Genomic DNA, 15,803 nt, shown 5'->3' with positions numbered 1-15,803 from the left:
ATAAAATAAAATTTTGTTAAGGTATTATATAGAATTGTACGTCATCTATCTTTAAATTATTGATATTTCAAAAAGAGAAAAAAAAAATTGGAACAATAAAACGTGTTGATAATTGTAGGATGAGTAACACTTCTTTTTTCTTTTTTCTTTTTTTCTTTTTAAAAAAGAAAACTATAATACTTTAGGGATGTTAAAGCACGAATTTTATTAATTTCATTAAAGTCACTCTATTTCGACAAAAGACCTACACCTAAATTCCATAGTTTTAATTTACTATCCCAATCATAATTTTCCTACCTCGAAAAAAAAATCCCTCTCTTTTTTTGCCGGCTTGTGGACAAAGAAGATTAGATAATTGTTGCCTACTTGTTAATTAGCACAAATTTGAGGCCCAATACCGTCCTCTATATTGTAGGTAGCTTTTTTTAAAAAAAAAAAAAAAAAAAATGAAATTGCTAGTTTTTACTCTTATTATAAATATATATAATTTTAGTTGTAAAATTTATTAGATAAATATTATAGTTTTAAATAGTGTTGTCTCCCTATAAAATTTTTACAATAACATTTGACACTTTGGTGAGGTAGCAAGAGAATTGCATTATCAACTTTGTGGTTTGATTCTTTAACCAATGCAAAAGTGTTTTTTCCGAACAAAATACAAGCTTTTTTTTTTTCTATTAGTTTTTTTTTTTTTGCTATCCCAGTTTTCTTTATAAAATTGAAATAATCTAAAAAATCTTTTATTATTTTTGATAAATGTTATAATAACTAAAATATAATTTAAAATATTAAACATTATGTTGGCACAAAAACATAAATCAAAATTATAAATTTTTTAAATTAATAAAAAAAACATTGAACCAATTAATTCAAGTTAAAAGATCATAAATGCGATTATAAAAATTTTATAATTCAAAATTAATATATATATATATATATATATATGAAAAAAACAAGTGCACAAATATATAAATTAAGTTTAATACATTGGATTTTGTTGTGCTAAAATAATTTTTAATATTTGAATTATTACTAATTATTTTAATAAGAAATGAATATTGTAAAATAGCTTCAACACATTAATTTTAGTTTTTATAATCTTATTTATTGGCTAGAACCATAATTGACATAAAAATGTATACTCGACCAATAAATTCGATATTTAAATCTCTCTTCCATAAGTGTAATGGTATTTTTTAATTTTATAATAGAGGAGAGAATATTAAAATTTTATAATTTAGCTGTTATACTCTTTTTGTATCTTCAGTGTGTTTAAAAAGTTAATAACTTTTATTACTTTTTGCGCTAAAATAATGTTTAGTATTTAAATTATACTTTAGTTATGATAACATTTAATAAAAATAAAACAAGGTTCTTAATTTTAATTTTATAAAGAAAAGTAGAAAGGGTGAATGCAAATAGAAAAGAAAAAAAAAAGGTTGTATTTTGTTTGGAAAAAAAAAACATTTACACTTATTAAAAATACAAGCCGACGGTTAAAGATTGATATTGCAATTCATTTGCCACTGCATTAAAGTATCAAATGTTGCAAGATTTTGTAGAAGTCATAGTTTGAAGAGACGACCTTGTCTCGTAAATATAATTTTAAAGAAGGAAATTTCTTGCTTCTTTAAAGCTATAATAAGTTTGGAAACTACAATTTACTTAGGAAAAAGAACCTCTATATTGTGTCGTTGTACCCCAAAAAAATAATGGAAAAAAGTATCCTATTTTAATTTTTCATTATCTATTTAGTGCTACACTTTAACTTATTATAATTATAATTACATCTTAGTTAGGTTACCATCATAAATTAAATTAAACTCATTTCTTCTAAATAATTTATAGTATTGAGGGTTCTTTTTAGGCTAAATTATAAAAAATGCCTCTAAATTTTATACTTTGTGTAAAAAATGTTCATGAGATTTCAAAAGTTTCACAAATACCCTTAAACTTCTAAAATAAGTTTGAAAATACTTTTGTCGTTAGTTTTGGATGGAGATCATTAAAGTTTTATTTAAAAAATACCTCTAAACTTTCAAAAGTTTCAATAACACCTTTAAACTTTAGAAAAAAAGTTTTAAAAAAAAAATATCATTTCTGTTATATAAATAGAAACTGTTAATACCATCTTACCTCTTTATTTTCCATCTTCTTCTCCCCTCCCTTCTTCAATACACTTTTATTGTGCTTTTTGTTAACTATTTGATATTTGTTTATCTAAAATAAATAAATTGCACACTTTAATTAAAGTATACAAACTATCATAAGAAGAAAGATAATAAATAAAGTATCAAGTGATTTTAAGACTTGCATATTTTAATAAGATTGTACGACAGTAGTTCTGTATGTTAATAGTCAAATACTTTTTTTATTTGAATATTTATCATTTTGGTATATTTTAGAAGGAGATTTTGATTTTGGAATTTTGTCAATTTTTGTGGGATTTTATGTTTTGACTTAAATTTTTTGTTTTTATTTTGGTTGTTGGATTTTATGTTTTAACTTAAAATTTGGTTGTTGAGAAAATTGGTGTAAACTAAAAATTGAAAAATTAAAAGAAATATGAGAGTATTTATATGAAAAAAAATATTTTTGTTTTAAATTTAGTTTTTTTCAAGCTTAAAATAACTTCAAACAAATGGATTATCATATTAATTGTAGGAGCATTTCTTTTTTAAACTTTTCTGTTTTAATTTAAAGTCATTTTTTCTAGATATTAATGGTTTCTGTTCAAATATTAATGGTAAAGGTATTTTTGAATTTTTATTAAATTAAGAGTATTTTTTAAACTTTTGAAAGAGATATTTTTTAAACAAAACTTTGACGATTTCTATCCAAAACCAACGATAAGGGTATTCTTCGACTCATTTTGAAATTTTGGGGTATTTTTTAAAATTTTGAAATTTTAAGGACATTTTTAACGCGGATATAAAATTTAGGGACATTCTTTGTAATTTAACCTTTCTTATTAACTATTGTGACAACCTAGGACGATAGACATAAGTGATATCTTAACTCCTAGCTATGTTTATGTCAGTTGACATTAAGAAGGTTTCCAATTTGCTATTTTCAATTTAAAATAAAAACAAATATAATAAATAGGAAACCCACCAGAGATTTGAATACTCGCCCTCGAGTAATTAAAAAATAGAAAGTGATTTATAAGTATATTAAATTATTTATTTATTTATCATTATTATTATCTTGGAGAAGACATATGAATAAACAGAACTATGGAAAAAAAAACCGTTAGAGATTAAAAAGGAGTCCACCTATGATAGAAGGTCTACGTCAAATCAACGACATCAGATATCTTCAAGTTTAAAAAGTAAGTTTGTGAACCTATGAATTGCAAGAGGACTTAATAAAATAGAAGTCTTTAATGGTACTACAATAGTGTAAAACTCATATAGAAATCATGAAATATTGAATCTCAGTAGAATATGGTGAGGAGCTTGTCAGAAGGCCTTAAATAATCAAATAATCAATCTCAGTCGTTATGGTACACATATCCATTTTCAAGGTCTCATAAATGTCTTCATAAAATCTATAGACTCGACATGCTCCACTTAATCAATGAAAAGTTTGAACCTTTCCATATAACAATTAGGGTCTCATCATTAGAATGATGAAAAACAACTCCAAAGCTCACCTTCTCGCTTCCAATAGTTGCATCAGAATTCACGATAAAAAATCTTAGAGGGGGATTGTCCATTTGGCCGCAACTATACGGTAGGAGATTCATGTGCATATCCTATATTGCAAGCACGAAGCTAGACTACCTATCAAACAAATCTATCATAGAAAGCACTCATGCAACGTGATATAAATGAGTGTGGAGAAGTGCTATGAAAAACCAAAGAATTTTACTGTTACGAAGAATTAAAGATTAATACACATTGCATGTTATAATTAATATTTAAAATAAACCATTTTTTCAAAATGAAATTGTTTATAAATAAGGATCATGTTTGATAATTATTAAATTTATACAAGCCTTTAAATATAAGTTAATGGGTTAAGACATTAAATGTTTGATATATGTGATGGTCTAATTTATAATATATATAATATATATGTGTGTATATATGTATATATATTTGTATAAGATTTATAAATAAGTCATTAATAATATGGTTAGTATATCTCTAATTTGTCAATCATTTTTAATTTTTTTATATAATAAAATTTATAATTGTGGATGAGATTCTAAACTTACGAACATCTAATTTTGAGGTGAGTAATACATATTTAATACCAAGTAAACAAACTAGTTTTATTTATTTATTTATTTTGGTCTATTAAAAGATAAGTGGAGATTTAAAATTTTCTAAAATCTAAAAAATAATGACTGAAAACGTAATCCAATTGTACAAGGGGTATGAGGAAGAATTTATGGCGAGAAAAAAGAAGAGGACGAGATATTGGAAAATGGAAGAGAGATTTTGAGGTGTCGCTTGTGAGAGGACAAGAGCGTAACAAGGCCAGCTGGCAACCAAACGCACGAGATCCAAGCGTGGGGCCTACTTCACGTGCAATCATACTTCTTCCATTGCCTGCAACAGAATCTCGCCACGCGTCCTCTTTTCTCACCCAATTATCACCTCTCTTCTCTCTCTCTCTCTCTTTTTGTTCTTTATTTCTTTCCAATACATTAAAAAACCACGAATTATTCTTATTTGTTCGTATTGCACACTTTTCAATTTTTATAAAATATTAGAAGAGCGATGCTTCCACAACGAAAAATTTCATGAAACTGATGAGCTCAAAGCAATGAATTTTTTTGTATAACTTTGATTTTCTAATTAAATTATTGTGATGTATTCTCTAGTTTGAGAACGAAAAAATGATGTGAGTGATTGCTCTTATAATTGAGATTGGAAAAAATTATTTTATTTTGTGTGTTATAATAGTGTTTTGCTTAATAAGCTTCTTTTGGGTAGGTCTTAGTTTTTCTTCAAATTTAAAATTTTTTATATAAATTCTTATGTTAATGTAATAAAAACGAGAGGTTTTCCTTTAATAACATGAATTTCATTTAATTACACCAAAAGAACAAATTTAAAAAAATTATCACATTGTAAATTACAATTAAATTATTAAATAAATTGGGATGTAGCTAAAAATACATCAAAATATTTTTATTAAAAAAAATCTCCCGTTCTATGTCCTCTTTAACTTTCTTCTTTATCCAAATCTCAAGTCTTCAATACCCCCACCCACGTCGCGACAAAAATTGACTCCAGCCATTTTCCTCTTCCCATAATGCCCTTTCCAGTGGCGTAACCCAATGGCTAGGCTTCAACTCCATCTCATACGTGGCAACCATCGGCTCCATTCATTTCCTTGACGGTTGACACCGACGAACCGTCTTTCCTGATTATCATGGGGTGCGATTCACTGAATCCTCACAAATGGAAGAAAAAAGAGAGCGTTTGAGTGGATAAATTGAAATATCCGACGTGTCATTTCCATGAAAATCGCAGGAAGGACATTTTAGTAAATTCGAACTTACAACTGCATAGTGAAATAAATCATAAAGCCTTATCCATTATCAGTAATGAAAAACCCTCTAACCTCAAGGACCCATCCTCAAAAAGCGTTTATAAAATGCGCTTAACAAAATCAATCCAAACCCCAACTATTTTCTTCTCAGATTAGAGAATCCAAACGATTCCACAAAATTTCTCTAAAAATCCCCAACCAGTACTTACACATATCTCCTTTCTTTCTCTATGGCGACCGGAAAAAGCTGTTACGGTCGCTCCAACTACCGTTTCCTCACCGGCGACATCGCCGGCCACCACCACCACCACTCCTTCACATCCGATTTATCCTTCGAACTCAACGAATCTGACATTTACAACTCCGGTAGTTCGAAATCGCCGAGATCTCCAGCGACGGCGACGCGAATCTCGAAGAAACCTTCGTCGAAACGAGTGGAGGCCGGCGGCGGTGGAGCATCGTCGTTTCCGGTGAATATTCCGGATTGGTCGAAGATTCTGAAAGAGGAATACAGAGAGAAGCGTATGGAATACGAGGATGATTTGGAGGAGGATGAAGATGAGGATGAAGAAATGAGAGTGCCGCCTCACGAGTTTTTGGCGAGGCAAATGGCGAGGACGAGGATCGCATCGTTTTCGGTTCATGAAGGAATTGGGAGGACGTTGAAAGGGAGAGATCTGAGTAGGGTAAGAAATGCAATATGGGAAAAAACTGGGTTCGAGGATTGAAATATTTTGAAAAAGAAAGGATGAGAATGAGAGAATTAATTTGACGACATGTAGTTTTTAATTTTAGGACGTAAATATTTGTTGGTAAAGGAAGGAATATAATTTCCTCCCAAGTCGTTTCTTTTTTGTTTTTGTTTTTGTTTTTTTTAATCTGATTTTTTCACCTTAGCCATATTGGCGTAACCGGTGAATTTCTGGGAAATGGATGGATGTTCCATTAATTATTGTAAAATATATATAACTACTAAGCAAGTCTTTTTATTGGTTTATTGGTTTGAGTTTGAAGATGTTTTTATTTAAATTTTTATATTATTATATATTATTATTATTTCAAATTTTTGTGTGTGGCTATAGGTGGAAGTTGGATGTAACTTAATGGAGTAGTAGGGGTTAGAGGAGGGTGGAGGGTGATGGGTGATGGGTACATTAAGCTAGGAAAATGAAATGTGGGTCCCTTTCTAAATGATTGATTTTCTTTGAATTTCTTTTTTCTTTTTTGGATATATTTATTGGTGGGGTATTCTAAGCTGAGAAAAAGTTAAAACCCTGATTGTTTATTTGTACTTTAATTTATTTACCATGCTTTTTTTAATTATTAAAATATTGAAACATTTTAGTCAATTTTGAAGAATAAAAATATTTTTTGTTTTTCAAAACCCACTTTAGGCCATGTTTATAAGAAGAAAAAGTATTAATGAATTAAGTTCTTGAGTAGAGAGTGATCAATTTGTTTAGGTTGTATTAATATGTGGATTTATTGTCTAATTTATAATAAAAAAAATAAATTGGTTGACACGCGGTGAGTGATCAATCCATTCACGTTTATCAGAAATATGAATGTGTCATATATTTATAGTTATTATTATTGCTATTATCACAGTAAATATAACATATTCATATAATTATAAGTAATTGTGATCAAAAGTGATTCAATTACATTTGTGATTCTAGTTCATCATGATTCATCTATCAATAGAATTTCATTATGATTATGTTAATTTTTATTATAAATGGGTGAATGTGACCTTAAATGGTGAGGAATAAATGACTAACAGTAGATAAGCTTAATTTAAAAAAAGAAAAAAAAATCAATAGTTATTCAGCAGGGCTAATTTTTAATTTATGTCTTGATGAATGAAAAAAAATGATCCATTTGGTTGACAAATTTTTCAAGTGAAAAGAGATGGTAATACAGCTGCTGATCGTTTGGCCTTGAGGGCGTTTCTGTCACCTTGTAGCCTAAGCCTTTCATGGACTTTATATTTTCTTTAATTAATAAATTAGTTCCTTTCAATGAAATATAAAAATCCTAAAAAAGGTTATGGTTAATATTAATTCAATGATGTCAATGACATATTGAACAGTGGAGAGAATTTAAAATTTTTGGTATACGTTGTTGAATCACAGTTTGTCACATAGTTAAGCTTTTCATCTCGTTTTCTAATTGAAATATTGGTCTAAAAACTTCAATTAAATAATTGAAGAAATGAACTGAAAAATTTTAAAATTGTATTGATTTGGACAACAAAAGTATGTGATATAAATCTTAAAAAACACTCTCAATTATCATTTAGTTGAATTATACATTAGTGAGTATAGATTTATGAACTTCACAATAAAAAATCTTTAATTTTATGTTTTATTAAACTCTCAATATAGTGGATTCTAGGGATTCACAATTCCTTAAAATTTACAACTCCATTCATTCTCCCAAACATTTGTTTGGGTAATTTTCATACTTCAAAATTATTTAAAAAGTATCTAATAATAAAATTTCTCTTAGGAAGAGAGACAGAAAAGTGTGGACATGGTTGATGCCTTGTTAATGCCTGGGAATCTTATATATATTTAAAAATACTAAAGAGGAGTTTGTCATTCCATAAGATAAACATATTTTATATTCGAAAATTAATTGATAATTTTAGGAGTAATATATGTGTCTTATAGAAATTGTGAAACTTTTTAAACTTTTTAATCTTTCTTTGATTTCACCGATCTTAAATCAGATCATAATTTTTTTTTTTTTAATAGAAAACTCATTTAGGGTTCATAAAATTTAATATCATATAAGATATGAATGTGAGTTATCTTAAAAACTAATTGGAAATAAGAAGATTAAGTCAAATATTTTATAAAAAATATGAAGCGATCTCCCTATATTTTCAATGTGAAATCTTGAACTTCATATGACTTTGCAAGGACATGATGCCTTTTAACCGTTTTTTGAATTTCTATGTACATCATATTTTCAATGTCATTTTTTTCGCAAATAATAGAAAGTCATACTAACAATCCTAAGACCGAGTCGTTTGAAAGGTTTTAGTCTTAACGTTAAAATTTCAATTTTAAAGAAATGTCGATGTATAGATATTTTGAAAAATTTATAATACTAAAAATATTATAAAATATACTTTATTAAAAAAAATAAGCGTTTCTTCATTTTGGAAAAAATTTAGTTTTCTTAATAGATCTTCATCGATGTTTTTGCTACATTGCATTCATATATCTATTATATAATAGAAAGTTGGCTTACTCTTCATCTTATATATGAAAAGTTCAACCTGAAAATGTGAATTTAAAACCCTCATCTCTTTCTTTGATCCTAATGAAAGAAATTATGATGTTGCAGGAGTACATTCTACTTCTATTCAGTATTTAATATACCATTAGATTATCTATTATCTCATTTTATGAGTCTCACATAATTCTTAAATATTATTTTGATGATAGCTAATAAATGGATGTAATATGAAAATCTTTCCGTACTATATCAATAGTATTAGAATTTTCCACATAATCTCTCGTTCACATATCACTCGCCACGGTTACTCTTTTTATCAGATATTTTTTTCAAATGTATCTTTGCAATTTTTTGAAAGGTATATAGGATACATTTGTAAACAAAGTTTTGAGAGACATTATGTAACTAATCTAGCCTTGTCATTTTGGCACCTTTGGCTATAAGTGTAACCAATATTGTGGTCTTAATATTCTTTTGTTTGCTTCGCTCGATATCATCACACTCCTTTAAATTAGTGAACTATAAAGTTATGTGTTTTTTTTTTTTAAAAAAAAAAAAAAATTAAGTTTTAGTAACTTGTATGGCTTTAAGTGTGAATGATTACAACCTTCCATCATTGCTCTAAGATTAGTAAGTTAATGTAATTAAACTATGGTTTATTAGTAGCTACTTTTAGATTATACTACACATTTATCATTGAAAGTTTGAGCTTGTGGATAAATTTCTAAACTTTTAAAAGTATTTTATGTAATATTTTATAGTGGAGAAATGCTAGAATATATTCTAAAAAATTGCTAGAATGTACATTTTTAGGTTTAAATATTATTTTAAAAATTTGTGCTTTCAAGAGTATAGTTCATTTTGTTTGTTTATTCTAAAATTTCTATTTTGGTTCTATATTTATAATTATTTTTTTTTCTTATTTTATCATTTGTAATTTTAGGATGTTCATTTGGGTCTCTTTACATTTAAGAAGGGACCATTTTGATCATTTTTAAAAATCCATAAATCTAGCAACAAATTCGGTCCGTTTGTTAAATTTTCTTTTAAAAAATAGAAAAATCTATAAAGTTGAAGGCTAATTATTAATATTTGTATGTACTTAGGGTACAAAAAGAAAGGAAAAATAAAAGTTACTCTCATATGAGTCATATCCTACAATCTAGTAATTATAATTTCTAATACGTAAAGCATTTTGTCATTTTACATTTGGGCCGTTTACTTTTAGTTACTTATCACAATTTTCCATTTATTAATATTAAATCTACCATTTATTAACTCATTACATCGTAGGTCTAACGATTAAATAACTCTTATCCCAAATGCTTTCTAAAAAATTGGTAGATGTAGCTTTTAAAATATCAGCATGAACGTAACTTGACTGATTAATATACAAAAAAAAAAAAAAAAAAAAAAAAATCCCAAGTTCTACAATGGCTGCCGTAAATACAACATCAATGAGGAATACAAAGACTTGTTATAACAATATATGAAGATTAAGACTTAGACAAATCCTAAGCTCAAAACTCTCAAAGCACACACTTACTTTTAATCAAGAGGCTAACTCTAAAAAAGGACAAAATCACAATATATATATGTGTGTCACACAATATATTGTTGACATAATTCAAGACATGCTACTCAAATTTTGTCTGTAATAAAATTAATTAATCATATTATAATAACAAAATATTGTATTGATTAAAAAGTTAAATATTCAAAACTGCATTTTGGTCCGTTGTAAGAACCTTGAGGGAAAAACCAAAAAGAAAAGGAGAATGGATTAAACTTATTTTGATGATAAGCAAAGCAATCACAAAATTTATGGCCCCAAAATGGGTAATAAAGTCCCATACACAAGAGTTGAAGCTTTTGTATGAAAGCAATAGGTGGGGGTAACTGTGGACCGTCGGATCGTTTTTTTATGATATTGATGGTGGGGGCCACAAATTGGGACCAAAGATTAATTTTTACAAACTTTGTCATCCTCGACACTGCTCGACAAGCTTGCGTTTTATTCAATATGGGGCGTCGTTTTCGTGGTTCACTTCACGCCCATCGTGGCCAAACGACAACAAACAAATGTTGTATGTTTTGATTCGGAAAAAAATTTAAAGCCCACCTATCTGTTATGCAGTTCCTTTGCACACAATTAAAATCTGCTACGCTGTAATTTAAATATTTCAAAAGAAATTATTAAAAAAAAAAATACTTTTTATGTATAAAAGAAGAAAAAATATAGATTTAAATGCAGCTTAGGTTATACCTAAATATTCCTCTTTTGATTTTTGAATAGCATCGTCATCGAAATTGTGGACATTTGGTACACGAAAAATATTATTAGCACACGTAATTTTGGCTATTAACATTTCCTATCAAATCCATTAAACGTGGGAAAAAAATGAAAATTTTAATTTATTTACTTATTTAAATATTATTTTGAATTTCTTTATTTGTTTATATGACTTTTCTTAAAATATCTATCCATAACAATGTTTTCATCGATACTTTCACATTTGTATGAATTTGATTTCGACATAGGAGGTAAATTGATATTTTCATAATAACGTAAATAAATTTATAAAACATGAACAAATCAGGAACAAATTAAAATGCTAAAATAATGCACATATAATATAAATAATATGTTGTGAAAGTGAGGAGCACAACGAAACACAACAGATATGGAGAAAATATAATATAATAATAATAAATATAATAATTAAATAATTAAAATTATGAAAATTTAGTGGAAATTTGAAGTGGATTTCTTACCAATGTGTGATTTTAAGATTTACCAAATGCCACTATTTATAGGTAAAGTGGTAAGTAGAATGTGGTCTTCCATGTACACCAAACATGAATAACAAGCACATGGACAACATAAAGATTGACACATGGCTTTTAGGACACTAAGCAATGGACATCTATTTATTTTTATAATTTTTATAATATTTCCCCTTAGATGCCCATAAATATATATATGAAATATGTCTTATTAAACCTTACTAAGAAAAACACAATGGAAAAAAAACTCTATTGAAGGAAAAAGATTACATATTTTATATAATATATACTCCTAAAACAATATGATATATTTATTCCCCTCATGAAAACATCACTTAAGATCTCTGAGTCGCTGCATTCCAATGTTGTGTACCAAATTTTCAAAAGTTGTAGTTGGTAATGTCTTTGTAAATAAGTCTGTCAAGTTATCATTCCAATAAATTTGTTGTACAGTGATGTCGTCATTTTCTTCAAGATCATGAGTGTAGAAAAGCTTTAGTGAATTATGCTTTGTTCTATCTCTTTTAATATATCATCCTTTGATTTGGGTTATGCAAGCTGTGTTTTCTTCGTATAAAATTGTTGGAAAATTTTTATTACAAGATAAGTCACATGTTTCACGAATGTGTTGAGTCATTGATATTAATCATACACATTCTTGACTAGCCTTGTAAATTATAAGAATTTCAATATGATTTGAGGAAGTGACCGTTATGGTCCGTTTCACCGATCACTATGATATAGCAGTTCCTCCATATGTGAACAGATAACCTGTTTGAGATCTATCTTTGTGTGGATCATATAAATATCCAGAATTTGCATAACCAACTAGGTCAAAATTTGATTTATTTGAATAAAACAAACTTGTATCAATTGTTCCTCGAAGATAACAGAGTACATCCTTAATTCCGTTCCAATGTCTTTTTGTAGGAGAAGAACTATATCTAGCTACTAAATTGACTGAAAATGCAACATCTGGTCTTGTATTATTAGCAAGATATATAAGTGCATCAATTGCACTAAGATATGGTATTTTAGGACTAAGAAGTTCTTCATTATCGTCTCGAGGTCGAAATATATCTTTCTACATATCCAATGAATGGACTTCCATTGGAATATTTAATGGATGTGCTTTGTCCATATAAAATCTTTTTAAAATTTTTACTGTATAAGTTGACGGATGAATAAATATTTCTTCTAAATGCTCAATTTGCAAACCAAGGTAAAATTTTATTTTTTCGAGATCTTTCATCTCAAATTATTTGTTAAGACATTTTATTGCATTTGAAACCTCTTCAGAGATTCCAATTATATTCAAGTCATCAATATGTACAGTTATAATAGCAAATACCGATTGTAATTTATTTATAAAAACACACATACATATTGGATTATTTTGATATCAAATTTTCAATAAATATCCACTCAAACGCTTGTACCACATCCGTCCTGATTGTTTCAATCCATATAGTAATCTCCATAACTTTATTAAATACAATTCTCGAGAATTTTGATGCATATGTTTCAGGTACCTTAAATCCTTTTGGAATTCTCATATAAATATCATTATCAAGTGATCCATATAAATATGTTGAGATTACATCCATAAAATGCATATCTAGACTTTCATACACAGTCAAACCAATTAAATATCTTAATGTAATTGCATCCACCACTTGAGAATATGTCTCTTCATAATTAATACTAGGTCTTTGTGAAAAACATTGTGCAACTAGTCTTGCTTTGTATCCTGTGACCTCATTATTATCATTTCTTTTTCTCACAAATACTCATTTGTATCTCACAGATTTGACACCTTATGGTGTTTAGACTACTGGTAAAAAAAACTTACCGTTTTGAAAGTGAGTTTAACCATACCTTAATTGCTTCTTCCACTGAAGCCAATCTTTTCTATATCGACATTCTTCAACAAATTTTAGTTCAGGATCCACATTTCATATATCTTATCAAGAGTAATATTATATGAAAAAATGTTGTCGATAACTACATTAGTTCGATTGTTTTTTTTTCTTGTCATGACATAGTTTATTGAAATCTCATTATTATCTTTAGGTATTTCACCTTCCTTATTAGTCATGTCGATGATTTCTTCATGGGTATTTACATCATCAATCAAGTATTTTATACTATTAATTATTTTTTATTTTCGAGGATTTAAATCTTTGGAACCCACTGGTTACCACGCTTCTGACATGTTCCAGGCTCATTAGTGACAACATGTTGTATTGGGATATCAATTTTTTATAAAACATTTGCAGCTGGTATATGTGACTTAGTTACATTTTTTGTATCTATAAATGCATCTGGTAATTGATTTACTATATTTTGTAAATGAATTGTTTTTTGAACTTCAAGATTACATTGATCTGTACGGGAATCTAATATGAGACAATAATGATGCATTCCATGTAATTTCTTTTTCCCATTTCTTAATTCCCCCCAATATTGGAAAATTTATCTCATTAAAATGACCATAAGTAAATTGTGCAGTAAATACATCACCCGTCAGGAGTTCAAGATATTTAATAATTGATAGAGAATCATATCCAACATACATTTCTAACCTTCTTTGAAGACCCATCTTAGTGCATTGTGGTGGAGCAATTGGATATATACTGCACATCAAAAAATTCTCAAATGGGAAATATTTGGCTCATGACCATAAGCTAATTGTAACGACGAGTACTTATGATAAGCTACTGGCCTAATGTGTACAAGTGACGTAGCATGCAAAATAGCATGTCCCCATACAGATGAAGGAAGCTTAGCTTTCATAATTAATGGTCTTGCAATTAATTGAAAACATTTTATAAATGATTATACTAAACCATTTTGTGTATGAACATGGGCTACAAGATGTTCAACATTTATCCCAATTGATATACAATAATTATCAAAAGCTTGGGATGTAAATTCACCAGCACTATCAAGACGAATTGTCTTAATTGTATAATCACGAATTTATACTCTTAACTTAATTATTTGAGCAAGTAATCTTACAAATGCAAGATTTTGACTCGATAATAAGCACACATGTGGCTATCTATTGGATGCATCTTTTAATACTATAAAATATCACCATGAATTCGTTCTAAAACTGCAGGTTATTAAGTTTCCACTTTAGCTGGTGATGGTCTAATTATTGATTTGCCTTGAGAGCAAGTATCACATGATAATTCATTAGATTGAAGAGTCTTCTGGCTATTCAATGGGTGTCCACTTGAATTCTCAATAATTCTTCTCATCATTATAGACCCTAGATGACCTAATCTATCATGTCAAATAACAAATATATTTGGATTCATGAACTTCAGGTTTATTATTGCATATGTTTCAATTACTCGTATATGAGTATAATATAATCCAAAAGATAAAACATACAACTTTTTTCAATATACGTTTTTCATTTGAGACAGTAGAGATAATATATAGATATTCTATATTATTCTTACTATGAACTTCAATATGATAACCATTGCAATGTATATCTTTAAACTTAGAAGTTTTCTCTTTGATTGACTAGAGAACAATGTATTTTTAATTGTAAATTTTGTTCCTCTAAGCAAAATAATATTTTCTTTTCTAAAACTTACGATCAAGTTTGCAGAACCTGATATTGTATTTACTTTTTCTTTCAGCATTGTCAATTTAATGTTGTTTGGGAGGTTGAGTTTGAACCTTGTGTATAGTTGCATTGTTTGTTAGACATAGATCTTCTGCTCATTTTTTAATCACCCAACATATGAAAATGATCCAAGTTTCTTCATTAAAAGAAAATAATTACAATACGAAAAACAACACTTAAATATACACAAGTTACTAAAAAAATATGAAGATAGATAAGAGAAAACAACAACATTAAATCTAAATATTCTCAAAAATCAAAAGAAACATTTGAAGTTCCATAAACTGTATCAATATTCTCTTCAAGAGATTCAAAAAAGTCTGCCACATCTAAATTTCTCATATGGGATGGTCAAATATATCATTATCTTTGTATGCAAAATTTGATTATACACTTTTCTCTTTTTCCTTCAGGGAGGCTTGATAGAGGTCAACTAAGTGTTTTGACGTACGATAAGTATATGATCAATACCTAGTCATTCCGCATCAGAAACATTTATTTTCGACACTCTTTGAACTCTTATCTTATGGAGCTTTTCCTTTGTGATCATTTTTTTGTGTGGTTCATCTGAAATTTGAATAATTAGAACGACCACCACGGAAATAATTATTAT

At 27.9% G+C, this 15,803-nt stretch overlaps 1 protein-coding gene across 1 annotated transcript; it reads left to right on the top strand.

Moving 5' to 3' along the window:
• The first annotated feature begins 5,233 nt into the window (after positions 1-5,233).
• LOC120088567 lies at positions 5,234-6,505 on the top strand. The gene has a single exon (XM_039045961.1). The coding sequence runs from the start codon at positions 5,739-5,741 to the stop codon at positions 6,234-6,236; it is 498 nt and encodes a 165-aa protein (XP_038901889.1). The 5' UTR covers positions 5,234-5,738; the 3' UTR covers positions 6,237-6,505.
• The last annotated feature ends 9,298 nt before the right edge of the window (positions 6,506-15,803 follow it).

This window comes from Benincasa hispida, chromosome 10 (assembly GCF_009727055.1).
Source record: "Benincasa hispida cultivar B227 chromosome 10, ASM972705v1, whole genome shotgun sequence".
Taxonomy (NCBI): Eukaryota; Viridiplantae; Streptophyta; class Magnoliopsida; order Cucurbitales; family Cucurbitaceae; genus Benincasa; species Benincasa hispida.
Note: the sequence above shows the minus strand (reverse complement) of the source record. Positions and strands in the feature narration are given on the sequence as shown.

What these genes read in the sequence shown, in the direction of transcription:
- LOC120088567 (XM_039045961.1), top strand. Translation starts at nt 5,739, where the DNA reads ATGGCGACCGGAAAAAGCTGTTACGGTCGCTCCAACTACCGTTTCCTC.